The sequence below is a fragment of the Bubalus kerabau genome, chromosome 15 (assembly GCF_029407905.1).
Source record: "Bubalus kerabau isolate K-KA32 ecotype Philippines breed swamp buffalo chromosome 15, PCC_UOA_SB_1v2, whole genome shotgun sequence".
Lineage (NCBI taxonomy): Eukaryota > Metazoa > Chordata > Mammalia > Artiodactyla > Bovidae > Bubalus > Bubalus kerabau.
Genome location: NC_073638.1, coordinates 63,917,548 through 63,936,773, shown reverse-complemented (window position 1 = coordinate 63,936,773; position 19,226 = coordinate 63,917,548). Strand labels below are relative to the sequence as shown.

The window sequence follows — 19,226 nt, the reverse complement described above, 5'->3', positions numbered from 1 at the left end:
TACAGAACACAACATATGTATTATACAAAATAGACGGTAACCCTTTGTGATTTATTACTTTGTATGCTCTGAAGATGGTGATTTCTTTTAAATATGAGACAATAACTGTCCAGACTGTAGTCAGATTTTAGCCTATATTTTACTATGATTTAGATTTTCCAAAAAGAGCAAAACTATACAGCATAAAAATTCAGGTGTCAGAAAGACTCAAAAGGCTGTTTTTCACTTTGTTCAAATTTTGTTTCCAAGCATTAAGTGTGTCATAGAGTTGTTGCCATTGCTGTTTTCCAAATGTCCGATGTGTGCTATGACTGGAAAAATTAAAAACAAAGTTATTAGTCAACCTTTTGTCCTTTGGTATTCTTTTATAATACAATACATTTGTATCTAGTTAAAACAGCAAGGTTAAATATATACAGGAGACAATATAGAGTTGTAAAAATGACTAGAAGGTTTTTTAAAACAAAACAAAACAAAAAAACCTTTGTTTGCCATACTAATCCTAAACCAGGCTTCCCTTGTGGCTCAGCTGGTAAAGAATCTGCCTGTAATATCAGAGACCTGAGTTCAATTCCTGGGTTGGGAAGATCCCCTGGAGAAGGGAAAGGCTACCCACTCCAGTATTCTGGCCTGGAGAGTTCCATGGACTGTATAGTTCATGGGGTCGCAAAGAGCTGGACACAACTGAGCGACTTTCACTATTCACAGTAATCCTAAACCATCTATTTTCCTGAACTACATAAACCAGACACAGAAGTCATTAGTATTCTAGCCAGTGCTGAGCCATTAAATGAAATGTGCTGGAAAATAGGACTCTTTCATTAAATAAGCTAATCACATTCAGTCTGAACTTTAATAAAATTATGATAAATAGGAACTATTTAACTACAGTCAACTGATAAGAATACACCTTGGTTCTCTATAAACATTTAAGTGAAATAGAATAAACTGTTCTACAAAATGCTGCAAAGTATTAGTGTCTTACCTGACAACAACTTTTCTCTGGGTTTGATCAATTTTGCAGTAGACCATTTTAGTTCTTACGGCTAGAAAAAGGATGTTTTACATGACTTATTATATGGAAAAATTCCCAAGGAAAACAGTCTAAAGCATGAAACTGTGACCAAGTAAACCATAGTAAAACTTTACAGTTTCCCAACACTATTTTACAAACTGGCTCTGTGAAGTGCAGCAGTATGATACAACCAAAAGGAAGGCCACGTATATTTGTCCTCTGGTTTGCTGCACCTATCTGTATTAAATATCACATAACGATTTTCAGTAAGAATTCTAGTGTTCTTCCTGAAATCACAAAACAGGGGAGGCAGGAAACAGTTTCTTAATAAGGTATTATAGGACTGTTTGAGACTTAAGAGCATTCCAATGAAACAATGTCAATAGTTCTGTGCATTTTATTAATCTTAAAAAATCCTAATTACATTGCACTTTATAAGGCAATTATTAAGGCTTCCCAGCCAACACAGGAGACTCAAGAGACATGGGTTTGATTCCTGGGTTGGGAAAATCCCCTGGAGAAGGAAATGGCAACCTAATCCAGTTTCTTGCCTGGAAAATTTCATGGGACAGAGGAGCCTGGTGGGCTACAGTCCACGGGGTTGCGAAGAATCGTATGTGACTGAGCACATCACACAATATAATTATTGGAGGTCCTATTCCTAGGCCAATCACAAAAATGTGATAATGGTTAGTATTTTCAGATCATTTACTGAGCTGGCACATGCATTAATTACAGGCATTAATTTATTTAATCTAAACAACCACAAATTAACTCCTAAATTCATGTTTCACAGCTGAAGGCCTAGTCTCAAACACAGGTTTAATACTAAAATCTAGGCTCTTAACCACTACAATATACCACCGCCCTAAAGGCCTTTTGTTCTACATGACTTCAAGGAACAGACACACACCAAAAACCACATGTGCTCAGTCGTGTCCGACCCTTTGTGACCCTATGGATTGTAGCCTGACAGGCTCCTCTGTCCACGGAATTCTCCAGGCAAGAATATTAGAGTGGGTTGCCATTTCCTTCTCCAAAAAAACCACAGAGCAACTTAATGTAATTCCACTGAATTTTCCAGTACTACAAATACAATCTGCTCAACTACTAAACTCAGTTTCAGGATTAAAAATCTTATGTTTCATAGGGTAGAAAGAAATTCTAGAAAAGAAAATGTTCCAATTGCCTTACCATCAATAACAAATGCTTCAACATCATCAGCTCCAATTTGAAGTTCTTGTTGCATTGTGTCAAAAGAAATTTCTTTATTTTCCACTGCCATTCCCATAAAAGTAAGCAGTCTCATTTTTGCCATATTCTGTTCATGCAGTAGGCCTGAGAAACACAGCAGTGAAGCCAGATAAGCATCCATACTAATTACAGCCCTGCATGATTACAACGCTTCTGTAAAATTGTGTCAGTGTTAATTTTCACAAAGCTTCTTGTATTTGCAAACCATAAACTGACCCTATAATCATATTATGGAGCATTTAAAATTATTTTTCTATAACTATGTTTCTTTATTGCTTCAGTGCCACAGGTGACACATTCAATGTTAGTATCAGGCTATAAAATGGTATTTTTAGGCCCTAAACATTTTGCACATTTTCTATTTTTAATATTTATTTTATATATCTTAGGAGATAAAGTATACAAAATACATTTCATAAAGAACATTCTAATTAAATTAAAACTTATTTTTACTAATCTCTTCATTTAAACATAGGATTCTGTATCTATTGGTACTTAACTGTTTTCTGTGTTACTGGTAAGCATGGAATTTTAAAATATTTTAACATACATTCAGTTATGAAAACATTAAATTTCTCTTTAGACCACTTTGGATTTAATACTTAAAAGTCAAACTGCAAAAGTATATTTAACATTTACAGATTTAAAATGATTAGTACTAGATAAATAGTGATACCTGTTCTTTTTAAGGCAAAAGTAGAAAAGTACAAATAATTCAAATTTTGCCTTATAATTTCTAATGCAATATTATAATTATTCGGATCACAAACAATTGTCAGACCTAAAAGCAAAGTACCTAGTCCCCATCCTTTCTCTTTAAAAAAATTAAAATTGAGGAGTAGAGAGATTAAGTGACTTACTTATTGGTACAAAGCGGCAGTACTAGGCCTAAAAAATAAGTTCATTTACAAAATAACTAGAAATACAAATACATACAAATCCTGAATACCCAAATTATCCATTTCTAAACAGAAGCCGAATTATAACACACAGATTACTCTTATTTCATGTTAATTTCTTAAAACATTTCTAAAGTTAATTTAGAAATACTCACACATTCCTTTTCTCTGAACTTTCAAATTATGTAAACTCAGCGAATGACACTTTCTAGTAATTAAGAGCCTCAAGTTTGTACTGGTAAAAAGTTCTAAGTACTCCATAAATAAATTTGAAATTTATAACAATATTAGCAGAAGACTAGGGAAGCCCATTAATATAGGACATAATTGTTAATTAGCTGTAATTATGATGTAGGCTTTCTATTTGGCACTGATTCAACAAAAACATGATCCTCATAACTCAAATGAATGAGGTACCCAAGTAAGTATTGCTAAGGGGGTTTAATGGAAATCTACAAGCATCAAAAAATCAATTAGTGCACATTAACCCTAATTAACAAATGCAAATTAGATGCTGATTAACTTTCCGAAGCAAGAAGGTAGCAACTGGACAACACTAGATTACATGTGGACATGTTAGGGCAATTCAGTTGACACAGAGAGTGCTACTGTTGGCCCAAGTGGTCAGTGTCAATAAAACGAAGTGTCTGCCAATAACTGATGCCACCTGTGGAATCGACACATTTATAATCAAGACTTTCAGCTGTAATGACGTCTTAATACATTTAAAACCCCAAAATAAACATTTAATAAGATGTTTTTCTCAAAACATCTTTTACAAACAAATTACTAATAAATGACTGCTAATCTGCATAGATTGTGACAAACAAAAGGCCAAACGGGGAATCTGATTTGTGGTTTGCACAGAAATTATGCTTTTCCTATCACAGAGAACAAATACAAAGTTTATTTGTATACAATATTTGTTAATACAAGAAAATTCCTTAACATTACCAGTTCTATGGACATACATATTGGCCTCTTTTAATATGATAAAATGATAGAAATTCCTAAAATTTCTAAGATATAATTTAAAATACTCATGAAATTAAATTTATTTTACTGCTACTCCTTGTGCAGTTACAAGCTTACCATAAATCAAAAAACTTACAGAGGGAAGATTATTTCTCAAATGAATTATGTAAAACCATGGTCTAACTCATGGAAATCTGCATTTAAAAACACTTCAAATTGATGTTTAAAACAAAGAACCAAATTTAAAGTCTTTAGGATTCTTGTTCTCAAAATCAAACTATTAAGCCAGTGAAGTATGAGTTAAAGACTTGTAGAAAGCTGTGCTTTGTTTCATGAAAGTAGATTACCTTCAACGAGGAATTCACAGTGTTCTGTGTCATATTTCAATTTTAAAGTTATAAAAAAATCTAATTTTATGGAAACATTTATTCATTACTAATATGTCAAAACCTTAATGCAGTAATAAAAAAATGTGCATCATTGAGCAATTTCTGCATTGTCACTGACCCCTGTCTTAAAATGCTGCAATATAGAAAACGTAATTTTAATGCATGCAATAGCTTATGAACCAGTGCTCCTTTGAAACAGTCAATTACACATCAATGGGGGAGTGTCAAAGTGTTAATTACTACTCCTTTTTCTTTGGTGCGTAAATAAAGAGGTTGCTGACATTAACATTCCATCACATAGCTTCATGCCACAAAACAAATTAACTGGGACAGAATGTGGTTTTCTGGGTCTAGTGCACCTGGCAAAGCACTGCACACAAACACACTTGCATCTACTTTATCTTGGTGTATTTCAAACGCCTTATTATGTTCGGGATAATTCAATCTTCCCTAATTCCAATGGCTGCACAAAAGTTAGAGGTGACAGGAATTAATGATTACCAAATTGAGGACTAATAGTATAATCAAAGTGGATTATAAATGTATTCTTTATCTACACTTCAACCAACCAGGAAGCCTAAATTCAATTTTAATATGGAAAATTACAACTGGCCTTTGTGTTCTGATCATCGTCCAGTAGAAAAACTAAGCACCTTAGCTTCATTTGTCTTCACTCTCTAAAAAACGGAGTTTTAGAACAATTAAACCTGTTCAACTACAGATTTCCTAAGGTTTCTTTTTTTAATTTTAGCCATGTCAAAAACATGCTCCAGAAAGAAAACACTGAATATATATGCAGTCTGCTCAATGAGGATGAGTAAGATTCAATTCAGCAACATTTGCTGAACTCTGTTGGTCTAGAAAGAAAACTTCAAGATAAAAATCACAAAGCTTAAACTTACTATGCTGTCTTCAACAAACTGTCACACAAAATCACCATAACTCCACATCTAACTTCATCTACAGCTTCACTTAGATCTGCTTAGGAATACAGTATACTTTGTTCACTGGGGGCAGTGATGGAGAACCAAGTGTAAGACTGTATTAGAAGGAAAAAAGCTACCTGCTACAATTATGTGACTGTGGCTTTTTAAAAGAAGTACCAAAAATTTAAATCACCATGCATCTAAGGAATAAGAGACACCACTGGTTAGGGTAATCTACACATAAGGCCACGATCGTATTTTCTCGATCATACATTCCTCTCTCTCTCTACCCCTCCAAAGAATAATCCCCAAAACTTACCAAGTGAATCAATGAAGTCTTTATTATTCTGATAAAACTTGACATATGATGCCAATTTAGCACTCACAAAAATGGTTAAAAGCTATACAAATAAACACACAAAAAAAAGACAGTATTCAATACAGAATCAAGATTTATACTAGCTATTTAAGACACTGACTCCCAGCAAGGAGACTCTACATTTCAATCTGTTTGATCAAATTACCATGTAAATCTGCTTTCATCAAATTCACTTAAGATGAAAGAATCAGTAAATACAATGAGCTCTAAACAATTTACCCCAAAAGATGGCAGTAATGACATAGTACTAATAGAAAATAATCCGTAATATATTTATAACTAGAAAAGTGCATTCATGTGTTTTTAAATATCAGACTTATTTTCCTAATTGGGGGCTAGCTGACACTATATAATATGAAGAAATTTGTATTCTCTAAGTTCATAATGGAGAAGATGAAGGAAAGAAAGGAAGAACAGGAGTGTTCAGCAGTGGAGAAAAGCTAAATGTTAGTCCTAAATTTCAGTCTGTTCCTGATAAAAAATGAATAAATAGTTCTCTCTCTAGATTTCTCTGAGTTGTGTCCATTAATACAAAGAGTTCTGGGTTCAGTGCGCTAGATTTGGGAGAAAACACTTTTCACGTTAAGGATAAATTACTTACATCATGAATAAGCTCGCCTTCCAAAAACTTGACTGGTTTTAAAGTAAGAAGATGGTCAAAAAGGAATGCATTTGGATCTTTCAGTGCTCGCACAATACACCTTAATTAGAAAACAAAATCAAAGCTCAGAGTCTTGAAATTCAGGTACATTTCACTAGCTTTGCAGACTGCAAAATATATTCAGTTAAGTGAAATATCTAAGAGTTCAATATACATGGCATAAAAAAAAATTACAAAACTGGGTTTAAAACAGGCCAATAAATTGATCAGTGATGCCTGTTTTAACAAAATTATTCAGACAAAAACATAGTTGAAGAGAAAGCACCAAAATAATCAAAGAATAAAATAGCAATATTTTACCATTTATGTCAGACATTAAGTGCTTTAACATATATTATCTTATTTCATCCTCACAGCACCCTGAGACACTTAAGAGTATTATCAAGCCCACTTTACCAAAGATGAAACAAGCTCAGAAAAGAACTTGCCTGGTTTTAAGGGCTAATTAAGTGGTCAAGTATTTGAATGCAGGCATTCTAACCTGAGTCAACGACGATCTTTTCCACTAACTACCCTTTCTACCAACATCCATTATATACAAGTTCTTGGGAAGCAATAACCCTATGAAGAAACTACCACAATTTCCATTCCATAGAGTTAAAAAACTGATCCTACTCTTATCGCTACTAAATAGACCTAAAAGTGCTTGAAGCAGTTCTCGTTAGCAATAAGTTAATTTTTATACAAATGCAACCTTTCCCCATCAACATTCCTTAATATTAAGGTAAAACCAAACCAAGATCAAGTTCTACTACTCAGGTTGGGAACCCCAATTGCAGGAATACCCCAAATAGCAAACACTATATGGCTATTTCACATGCATTCTGTGGTTCTTTCAATACCCAATCTTGAATTTTGGTAGCTACATTAGAATCAAGAAGCACGTGCTATCAAATGGCTTTGGATCACCGGTGGACGCAGGCATGGCCTCCACTGTATGACCGAATAGCTTGCCTCTGCCCAGCGGCGACAGCCACCCCTGGAACACCACGGTAAACATTACCTGTGGGCATCAACTCGAGCCTGGGAAGCATTGTCCTCCGTGTAACTGCCTAACAATTCCACCATAACTTTTGATGCGGCATCACTAAAAAGAAATACAACTTTAGGAACTTCAGAGTGTCATTACTGCCATTCATTCATTCATATTTACTAAGTGCCAATACCGTGCTGATGATACACACACACTGGTGACCCAGAGACACAGTTCTTCTCTATGGAAAGTCATGGAACTTTCCTTCTAGTAGGAAAGAGACAACTAAGGAAAAATAACAATTAACAAGTACATGCCATAAAGGAAAATGGTGATGTTATACAGTAATAGGGAGAAGGCAGTGGCACCCCACTCCAGTACTCTTGCCTGGGGAATCCCATGGATGGAGGAGCCTGATGGGCTGCAGTCCATGGGGTCGCAAAGAGTCAGACACGACTGAGCGACTTCACTTTCACTTTTCACTTTCATGCATTGGAGAAGGAAATGGCAACCCACTCCAGTGTTCTTGCCTGGAGAATCCCAGGGACAGGGGAGCCTAGTGGGCTGCCATCTATGGGGTCGCAAAGAGTCGGACACGACTGAAGCGACTTAGCAGCAGCAGCAGCAGCATACAGTAGTAAGAGTTGAGAGAGGAAAGAGCAGGCTATTTCATACAGAGTGAGCAGGGAAAGTCTCTCTCTGAGGAAATGACACGTAAGCTGAGATCTGAAGGATGTAAAATAATTGGCTATGAAGAGTATTGGAGGTGGAAGGCAGGGGCTGGATGCCTTTCCAGGCAGAGAAGACAAGCTATAAAAAGGCCTAGAGGAGAAGAAGTTTTTTTGTCTGAGAACAGTATGGCTGAACCTGAGCCAACTCCAGATATTTAAATAACTCCACTGACACCCTCCCAATTACATCACCCCCAGAATTATATGATCAATTTTGACTGCAGAGAAAAGTACAAAATAATTAAATGCATCAGCTCAATCTGAACTTGAAAATGTTTATCTTCACCCTTTATTTCTTTTTTTAAACTGATGAAATCTTCAGCCAGTTACAGAAAACTTCGGTTTGCTAAGTAGGAGAAACACCCTTTTCATTTGCTAAAAACCCTTCTCTTTTCCCCACATCTGGATTCAACCTGGATAAAATCAGTAAGAGCTATACCATTTATTTTTAAGTTAAATGACATTCTAAAACTTCCCACAAAACTAAGGTTCAAATATATTACCTTGTTGGGGGGAGTGGGAGGAAGGCTCCCAAGGGAGGGGATATGTATATATACTTATGGCTCAATTCATGTTGTACAGCAGAGACAACACTGTAAAACAATCACCCTCCAATTTAAAAAACAAATTACTATCCTGTGATACACTGCAAGCATGGGCACACTTTCCAGGTTTAACAGCCATAGTATACTTCAGTCGAATACATCTTATTAAAGAAAATGTGAATTCACCAAGATCAAATAGTCCATTTAAAGAGCACAGTATCTGACATATTAAAGGCCTCAGAAGGTATCACACAATTTGCACTCATCAACCACCAATATGAATAAAATCAGGAAGGAGACACCAGTAAGTGTAAGCATTTCTTACTAAGAGGGCAAGGTAACTCCCAAGAAGCAAACAACAGAATGACCGTTTTCTGTGTACTAGGCAAAAACCAAATCTTAAAACTTAAAGCAGCAGCATGACAGAAATTTACAGAGTTTAAATAAGTATCCTCTCCTAGTTCCCTAAGCGTGGGGAGCATTCACCGACTCAGGGCCCACCACTGCCCAAGACCTTGGGAATGCAATGGTGGGCAGACAAGGTTGCTAACCTTCCCTGAGCCTTTACTGCTTTGTGGTTTAGACACTAAGGCGTGTCCAACTCTGCTATTCCACGGACTGTAGCCCGCCAGGCTCCTCTGTCCATGGGATTTCCCAGGCAAAGATACTGGAGTGCATTGCCATTTCCTTCTCTAAGGGATCTTCCCAATCCAGGGACCACGCCCACGTCTCCTGTGCCTCCTGCACTGCTAGGTGGGCTCGCTACCACCGCACCACCTGGGAAGCCCCCGCCGAGCCTGCATCCTCACAAAGCTCTTAGCTGAGGGTACGGTGCCAGGTGAGTGGAGGACACTGTAAGTACAGGAGGAGCACTTCAGGCAGAGTGAAGGAGTTGAGTGTGGGTCTAGACCAAATAGAGGTCAGCTTTCCACGAAGCACCAGGCAAGTATTTTGGCTTTAGAGGTCACAGTTTCTACCTCAACTATTCAAATCTTGGCAAAAGCAGACATAGATAATACATAAAAATGTAAATATGGGCGTGTTGCAATAAAATTTTATGGATACTGAAATTTGCATTTCATATAATGGCCACATTTTAAGAAATAAGCCTTTTTTTGACTCCCCACCCCCACCCCAATCAATCAGTTAAAAATGTAAAAACCATTCTTAGCTTGTAGACCATAAAAGAACAAGTTCCAGCCTCTGGTCCAGACTGGGAAAGAGCATGGTGCTTTTGTATCTGACACAGTTCACTATGTCTAGAGTATGATAACCAAGAGGAAGAGTATGTGGGCAGGCGTGGGTGTGCCTATGAGGAAGGAGGAGAGAAATGGAGGGAGGGAGTATCTATACAGAGAAAGCAAACGTTGTAGTTTGTCACTGCACCACACAAAAATGGCAAGATTACTGTCACATTCGCCAAGTCACATTGCAGCAATAAACGGAAGCCCATGTCAGAAAGGACTTCTGTATCCTACTAAGAATTTTGTACTGTACCCTAAAGAAAATGTAAACCTGAAGAATGATGTGCTGAAATTTGTTTCACTGTAAATAGAATAAACAGAAGATGACCTCAAGATGTCTAGCTAGGAAAATAGACTAATTCAGAGGGAGAAAACGGTAATTCATTTTGGTCATACTGAGTTTGAGGCCACTGTGTGTGCTCAGTCACTCAATCATGTCTGACTGTTTGTGACCCCATGGAGTGTAGCCCACCAGGCTCTTCTGTCCGTGGGGATTCTCCAAGCAAGAAAACTGGAGTGGGCTGCCACGCCCTCCCCAAAGGGAATCTTCCCTATCCAGGGATTGAACCCAGGTCTCCCGCATTGCAGGCGGATTCTTTACTGTCTGACTCACCAAGGCAAGGCCGCAACTAAATCGAAACAGGTGGAAAGCAGCTGAACATAAAGACCTAAAGTTCAGAAGAGAAGCTGGGTTGAAAGCCTGGGAAGGGCATACACGCTATAGTTCCATAAACCACCACTTCATATTGCCTTACGTCACTGCTTCTTACATCTACTGCTGTTGCAACATGTTCGTTTTCCAGAAATAGTCATCATTCACCTAGCACATGTATACTGAGTGCCTACTCTTGTCAGACACTGTCCTAGCAATGAACAAAAAGTTGAGGCCCTTGTGACACCTACATTCTGGTGGGGACTGACAGATAATAAACATTACAACATAGCAGGTCAGTTAATAATAAGTGCAATGGGAGCAATAATAAAAGAGGGAAGGTAGGGGGGAAGCAATGAGGAATGTTGTTATTTTCACAGACAGCCAAAGGCCTTTCCAGTGAGGCAACAACTGAGCAGATCTGAAGAAGGGAGGGAGCCACAAATGAGTTGTGAATGAAGCAAGACTCTAGACAGAAGCCCCAGAAGTCAACTGAAGGAAGCGTTTCAACAGGGAAAGAATGCTCACCTGTGACAAATGCTGCAGGTATTTCTTAATACGTTAACATCAGGGTGTGTCTAGGAGGGGACGGATGGGTACTGATGTCCTATCTCAATTTCTCTGAGAACTAGATTTGGGATTCTTTAGAAGGTGACCTTAGTTACTTCCTTTTTACGAATAAAAGACTGAGGATCTACTAAATAGCAATCAGAGACACCACCCAATGAGTAGTCATCAACGACATACATCATTTTAAATGACTGTAACAGAAGAAAAAGACTAATTTTTTAAGATGAGCTTGAAAAAAGTGAAAAGGATAATGACAGGAATAAAATATCTAATATTCACTGAGTGCTTTCTTAATAATAAAACCACTGTTTTAGGTACTTCGTGTATATCTTATTTAATCTTTCCAATAATGCTATTGGGTACTGCTGCTGCTGCTAAGTCGCTTCAGTCATGTCTGACTCTGTGCGACCCCATACACGGCAGCCCACGAGGCTCCCCCGTCCCTGGGATTCTCCAGGCAAGAACACTGGAGTGGGTTGCCATTTCCTTCTCCAATGCAGGAAAGTGAAAAGTGAAAGTGAAGTCGCTCAGTCGTGTCCGACTTTTAGCGACTCCATGAACTACAGCCCACCATGCCCTCCGTCCATGGGATTTTCCAGGCAAGAGTACTGGAGTGGGGTGCCATTGCCTTCTCCGGCTATTGGGTACATACTACTATTATTTCCACCTTGAAGTTGGAAATTGAGGTACAGAGATTTATTTAGGGTCATACAGCTAGCCTGGAGGTTCAGATGGTAAAGAATCTGCCTGTAGTGCAGGAGACCCGGCTTTGATCCCTGGGTTGGGAAGATCCCCTGGAGAAGGGAATGGCAACTTACCCTAGTGCTCTTGCCTAGAGAATTCCATGGACAGGATCCTGGCTACAATCCATGGGATTGCAGAGTTGGACATGACTGAGCAACTAACACACAGCTAGTAGGAAGGCCAAGGTTCGAATCCCAGTAGTTTTATTCCACTGCCTACACATTTATAGTGTATATTAAAATACGGATTCCTCCTCCAGTAGCTTTCACGCCCTCCCTATTTGAAATCGTCTGATATAAAACTATTTAACACTTATTGACAACTGGCTGGAATGCTGCCACAAGTGTGCAAGCATGTAACAGACAGTAGCCACTGGTACAAAATGAAAAAGGCTATTGATGCTAAATCCCCTGCTTACTTCTTTTATAATAAAACACTGCCACTTTCACAACAAAAATATAATTTTCTCTTGTATTATTAAATGTAAATGGCCTGCAAAAACTTACATTAACGTAACAGAAACACTATTATTGATCTTCTCTAATATATCAAACACCCTAGCACTGAAAGCCACTAAAAACTGTGCAATAAAACTAAACTGAAGACTGATTACTTTTTCTAAAAGTTTTTAACCACTATGTGAAAAGAGAAATTGAAAAGCTAGGTCAAAATGGCAGGATTATCCTTCAATACTGATTCTAAAATCTGGGCCAAATCTATCATTTGGTTGCACTCATAACTGGCTGAGGAATAAATCTTTTGGGCATGCAGTTTGCTGGGCTAAATACAAGCCTTAGAAACGCAAGACCTTGCAAAAGCACAGTAAGATTCAGTATAGTCTATTGCAAAGTTGCTTCCTTGGTAGCTCAGATGGTAAAGCGTCTGTCTGCAATGTGGGAGACCTGGGCTCAATCCCTGGGTTGGGAAGATCCTCTGGAGAAGGAACTGGCAACCCACTCCAGTATCCTTGCCTGGAAAAGCCCACGGACAGAGGGGCCTGGCCGGCTACAGTCAATGGAGTCACCACGAGTCGGACACGACTGAATGACTGACACTTTTCTTTCACTTTCATTGCAAAGTTTCACCTCAGGGCACTGTTTATGCAGGAGACACTGACTAAGGGGAACCGACTGCTGGACCCTCAGCACCATTAAACGAAAGCGACAGCACCACCCCGCACTAAGACGTCAAAGCTTAGTCTAATTAAATAACGTAGTCTCGTGTTACACAGCTTTGCGATTAACAGTTGTACCAGTTCTAAGAAAGCAAGTTTTGCTTTTTAGAAAGTTTAAAGATGAGAAAAACTATTTCAAACTTTGCAGTTATCTTGAATTTAGTAGGTGAAATTTACACAAAGAGATTTATAGCAACTCCTCAGAGAACAAAGAAAGAGCAAAAGCACGTATCCTACTTGTCTTTACAGGGCATCAAAATTCTGAATACCTTTTCTTACAATCCACAAGTGCCTCATAAAGTAGTCTTAAAAGGGTGTGTTTTTTTTCAGTGGTGAGGTTCCAGTCAGAAATCCATTTTCTAACCTACGAGATTGATAAAAGGAGAAAATTTAGTGACATGGTGAACATATTTGCTTATTTCTTATAAGTAGAACAAATATTCCACGTCGTAACTCACTTGATCCAGTTCAGTTGGAATATACTGGATGGCCCCACAAGATGCTGCCACTTTAATGAGGCTGCAATACACTGTATATCTTACAGGAGTATTCTTATCCATCCCATGGAAAAGGTTGCTTAGCCTGGTAAACAAACAAATAATAAAGCAGTGCTTGAGATCAGTGACTATGGTGATACACTGAGGCCATCTGCCCTGACAACAAACTTCGCAGAGATACTGTCACGAACATCACACTGCAAGGAGGGAAATGGAGCCCAAGACACACCACCAATAAGCCACAGCTGAGAGTCAAGTTCTAGAATTCTGTTTACAAATAAACGACAGTAACATAAAAACCCCATAGAAAAACTGAGCCTCTTTCAGTTCTTAACTTACAGCTGCAGTCTCAGAGACGGACGTTCACCTTCCCGAAATTTGACCAGTTTCTCACATAGGCTTTCAATCAGAGCTTCTTGCTTATCTGGTTCCAGGATCAACAGGAGGGATACCACGCTGTTCATCACACTTTCAACATCTGCAAGTGTATGGATGACACAACAGTGATACTACAATATTTAATGTATCGAGTTAAATATGTATTTCCAGACTTTTAATATACCCAAGACCACTGAACATAAAACTTAAAAAACTAAAAAACAGAGAACACATGAATTTAAAATAATCAGCTCTGCTGTACCATTATCATTCAGAAAACAACTTCCACATTTTATTAAATAAAGAAGTTACTACCCAGGATCTGGTTTTCAAGCAGTAAAGCAGAAGATTGATTTACATGTCCATACAGTATAGTTTCAGTTTTTACTGGCAAGATACTAATTATATGCCAAGTTTAATCTCAAACCTTAACCAGAGTTTTTAGGACTCCTAATTTTCAAAATTTCCCATTTTATTTCAATAAATAGAGAATTAGTCAAATAACTAGCTTTTCAATTACCTGAAACTGCCTCCCATTTGATACTGTAAACCTTATGAAGAAATTCATATTTCTTCTTTAGTTCATTCTGAAATTAACAGTATTTACTGTGTGCAATAACACTCAAAAAACAGATGTGAAAAAGATGTTTTCTCAAAATAGGCTTACTTCACAGGTTTAACAGATGAGAATAAATTGAAAGTGTGTGCAAAGATTAAAAACAATGGTGCTTTTAAAGTTCTAAGGTCTAAAACAAAACAAATACAATTCACCACAAAGTTTTAAAAGTAGGTCTATGATTAGTAATAATACAAAAAATTTAAAAACAAACCTTTATCATCTTCCTTCAGACATACATCACAGGCTTCAATAATCTGAGCTAAATCTATATGAAGTCCGCCTTCTGAGTTCTCTTCTGAAATTTCAGCTCCTTTAGACTTCAAATAAGCGCGAAGCTCAGCAGCCTGTTGAATCAAATAAGATTGCTCTGTATCTATTAGATGAACTATAAATTACAAAAGGCAAGCTCTAACAGCATTCTGTCCTGTTTCTTAAAAAAATAATAAATAAAATGTGAATATCACATTTAATGATGACTTAAAATTATGTTAAAGTTTCTCTCCCCAGCTCATCCACCATCAGTCTCAAAGGGCTCAGACGGTAAAGCGTCTGCCTACAATGCGGGAGACCCGGGTTCAATCCCTGGGTTGGGAGGATCTCCTGGAGAAGGCAATGGCAACCCACTCCAGTATTCTTGCCTGGAGAATCCCATGGACGGAGGAGCCTGGTAGGCTATAGCCCATGGGATCGCAAAGAGTCGGACATGACAGAGCAACTTCACTTCAGTTCAAACAAGTAGCTACACAAACCCCCATTATGACCCCCACACTTATCACCTTCAGAATTTCTCTCACATGACCTATATATCCTGATGGATTTTCAGTATACATCAAAAGCCTTTCTAACATAGTCCAAGCTTTTCTGGGGGGCAAGTGGGGAAAGGGAATAAGTGATCTGTTTTAAAGAAGTGAAGTTTTATTGCTCTCAGGTCTGTGTAACATGGATAATTTAAAAAGTTACAGACATTACCCTGGTAAGGGAGTAATCATTTGTTAAGTAAATGTTTGAGGACCTATGTGAGATAAGCACTGTGAGAGACATAAAAATAAGAAATGCCTTTGAATGTCGCCCTTAATATAATGTTTATCAAATTGCATCTATGCATACCTGGATCAGAAAGCACTGTTGGACCTATGAACACATAACTATAGTACCACATCAAGTATTTAGGCATTTTCTACTCTAACGCACACATAATATTTAATAACTTATTCTTTTGAGGACTTGGATTTATGGCAGCTATACATGAATGTAAATGGTGTTTAAGATAATACAGAACGGAAATGGAGACGCAGGGACACCACTAGCACATGTACAGGCATCACATTTCTAACCCACAGCTATGTCTGGCCACCTAAGTATATGAAACCTGAAGATCTGACGGCGCAATCTTTTCAGATAACACAGAAACTTCACAAGAGTTGGTATAAACAAGATTTCATAAAACAAATCTCACCATTTCAGAGAGCACTAAACTATCACTATATATTTCTCTATGAAGGAGACATAGTGGAGTGTCGTGTCCCCCCCGCCCCCCCACCACCAAAGGCATTTATTTACTTTCTGCTTTGCATGCACAAAGCAAACTATTCAATCAACACTTTGCTGCTGGCATCCCTACTGGCCACAGGTGGTTATTCTAATCGGAGAACTTGATGGAAGTTAAATTCCTGAAGCAATCATCTATTTACCCAAAAGGAATGGCTAGGGTGAAACAAGAACAGTAGCATAACCTAACTAGAAAAGACACTTAAATATAATCAATGGCAAAACGTCCCGCATCAACAACCCTTTTCCATTTAAAACAAAACCAAAAACCAAGTAACTTCTTTTTCCCCAATAACCTAATAGCCTATTGTTGATTAACATGATCTGATTCCTCATCAGATAGGCTTTTTTTCCATACATGTCTTTTCTAATAATGCTCAACTCCTTCCCTAGCTTTTTTCCCCCCATTTTTCTTTCCCTTACTCTGCTCTTCAGGTCTGAAAGTTATCTTAGACTAGTAATGTTTTCTCTTCTATCGAAACCAAAATTTCCATGTTAGTAGAGTAGCAGAAAACTACAGAATGACAACACTTAAAACTTCGGAGAATAGTTTTCAGTTCTGCAAAATTAACGAGAAACTCACTTCGAGTTTAGCTGAACTTGAGACTTCTCCGTTTAAAATGAGAAGCATTACCCATGCATACATACCAAAAAGCAAACAGAAACTTAAAAATATTAAGACCGTTCAACAGGTGTATGCCTCAAAAGTTTGGGAGTGGGACTGATGTTATGCTTTCAGAACTCTCACTCTTGCTCAAGTAAGAGTATAAAATACAGTCTACAACGGTCACAAAGTAGTAAAGCCATCTTGATCTTTAGTACCAAATTTTCCCCTGAACTGCTTATGCCTTCTGAAGATTCGCCACCTCCCACTCCGGATGTGGCTGCATTTCGGGGACGGAAGCAGATACCCGTCTCAATGAGTCAAAAGTACTGTGTCGACAGACAGAAGTGACTACAGGCTGGAAGAGTCCCGACGCCAACCAGGAAGTAGGCTGTCGAGCCTGGGACCCAGCGCTGGGAGCGCCGGCGGGCGGGCTGGTGCAACTCCAGGCTCGGAACGTGCGCCCCTGCCTCTCGGCCTGCCCACTCCCGGGTGCGGAGAACACAACCGCGGCTCTCGACTCCGGTGTTGGCTCCGCGGGGCAGCGTTCCGCCCGCCTGGCCCGGGCTCAACCCCGACTCGGCTCCTCACATCCCTGAGTCTACCCCCACCTCCCACCCTGGAGGCATCCGCGGTCCGGGAACACACCTGATCTTCCTCGCTGATGTCGATGAACGCCGGGACACTCATGGTGAAGGCCCGGGCACCGTGGACGCTGCGCTCCCAAACCACGCCGACCGGAAAAGGGAGCTGGGCAGCGCGGCGGCGCCTCACAACTGCTTCCGGGTCACCCACCGCGGGTCTTGCGGGGCGGGGTCATCGACAGGGGCGGAACCACGGAGACCAATCCCAGCACGCATTCTGGCTGGGGGCGGGGCAATGGGGAGCCGGGGCACGCGCAAGGGGCCTCCTTCCTGGACTGCCTCCAGCCGCCTCTAACTTCTGTAGTTGAGTTGCGGGCTGTGCTTCGAGTTGCTGCTGCGTTTGTGGCTCGCCGAGCCTACCTAGCATTTTGAAGTTTTAAGGCAATTTTTTTTCGACTTATAATTTAATCCACTTTTAAACCTTTATTGAGGGACTAACTAGCAGGCAGTGCACTCTGCCCGGGGGATAGCAGAAGTTTTCAAGGTAAACTCCCGCACCGGCAGCTTACATTCAGTGGAGGCACACAGAACACAACAGTACGAAGTATATTAGAAATGCTCTCCTGGATGGCATCCTGTTTAACAGCACAGGCTGCCGAATCGAGTTCTTTGGGTGGAATCCCTGCTGTACAGTCTGATGGATTTGTGATTTGGGGTAATTGCTTAACCGCGGCGTTTCATCTTCCAGTTGGAAAAATAAAATCAAGTACTTACCTCATGGTGATATTGTGAGAACTAAGTAATAAATAAAGCAATTAAAACACGGTGAACTTTGGATGTCTTAGCTATTATTCAATAGTCACGTAACAGTTAACTGGCACTACTACGAGAAAAGCAGAGAAAGGAGTGGTGTGTGCATGCCTTTTAAGATAGAGTGAGCAAAGAAAATGGATCAAGTATTAATGAGAACTGAAGGAAATGAGGAAAGTATCAATGAATAAATCTACCGGAAACCTTTTTATGCAGAAGACAGCAAAGGGACTTGAAGCAGGTACAAGGAATGTGTCTATTTTGGACATTCCATATAAGTGGAAGCATAACAATATGTGGCCTGTGTCTTTTTTCATTTAGCATGTTTTCAAGGTAGTAGCATGTATTAATCCTTCATTCCTTTTTATTGCTTAATAATATTCATTGTTATGTATATACCATATTTTGTTTATCCGTTTATCAGTGGGAGCACATTTAGGTTGCTTTCACTTTTTGGCTACCATGAACAATGTTTTTAGCAACATACACGCACAAGATTTTGCAGGAACATGTGTTTATATTTCTTTTTCCTGGGAGTAGAATTGCTAGGTTATATGGTAACTTTATGTTAATTTTTTTGAGGAGCTATTTTCCAAAAAGGCAGCAGCTTCATTTTTAATAGTCCCAAATAAGAAACAACCCAAATGTTCATCAACAGGTGAATGGATGGAGTTTTCTGGCAGTCCAGTGGTTAGGATTCAGCACTTGCACTGCCATGGCTTGAGTTCAACCCCTGGTGGGGGAACTGAGATCCCACAAGTAGCATAGCATGGCCAAAAAAACCCCCCAAAACACAAATAAGTGTATAAATAAGTTGTTATATATTCATGGAACACTGCTCTGCAATAAAAATGATGAAAAATCAATACATGCAACAATACAGATGAATCAAAATAATTTATTGTGTGAAAGAAGCCAGACATACTGTATGATTCCACTTATATAACCTCTAGAAAATGCACACTAGAGTAGCAGCACTGTAGATTGCTGTTGCCTAGATGAGGACTAATATTTAAAAATAGTATCTCAGATCGAATTAGTTTTTAAATGCATCA

The 19,226-nt window shown here is 38.9% G+C and overlaps 1 protein-coding gene across 1 annotated transcript; it reads right to left on the bottom strand.

The window, feature by feature from the left end:
* Window positions 1-119: 119 nt before the first annotated feature.
* EIF3M (eukaryotic translation initiation factor 3 subunit M) lies at window positions 120-17,582 on the bottom strand. Its single transcript, XM_055549257.1, has 11 exons — window positions 17,426-17,582; window positions 14,837-14,969; window positions 13,968-14,106; window positions 13,590-13,713; window positions 13,401-13,495; window positions 7,502-7,585; window positions 6,439-6,538; window positions 5,778-5,859; window positions 2,210-2,353; window positions 986-1,046; window positions 120-311 (listed from the first exon to the last, which is right to left on the bottom strand). Exons 1-11 carry the CDS (start codon window positions 17,465-17,467, stop codon window positions 191-193), a joined length of 1,125 nt encoding a protein of 374 aa, XP_055405232.1. The 5' UTR covers window positions 17,468-17,582; the 3' UTR covers window positions 120-190.
* Between the last annotated feature and the right edge of the window lie 1,644 nt (window positions 17,583-19,226).

Coding starts and splice junctions, on each gene's coding strand:
- EIF3M (XM_055549257.1), bottom strand. CDS start 17,467: ATGAGTGTCCCGGCGTTCATCGACATCAGCGAGGAAGATCAG. Junction 14,107..14,836: donor TCTGAAGGAAGATGATAAAG/GTTTGTTTTTAA, acceptor ATACACTTGCAG/ATGTTGAAAGTGTGATGAAC. Junction 7,586..13,400: donor CTTGTGGATTGTAAGAAAAG/GTATTCAGAATT, acceptor ATTTCTTTTTAG/TGATGCCGCATCAAAAGTTA.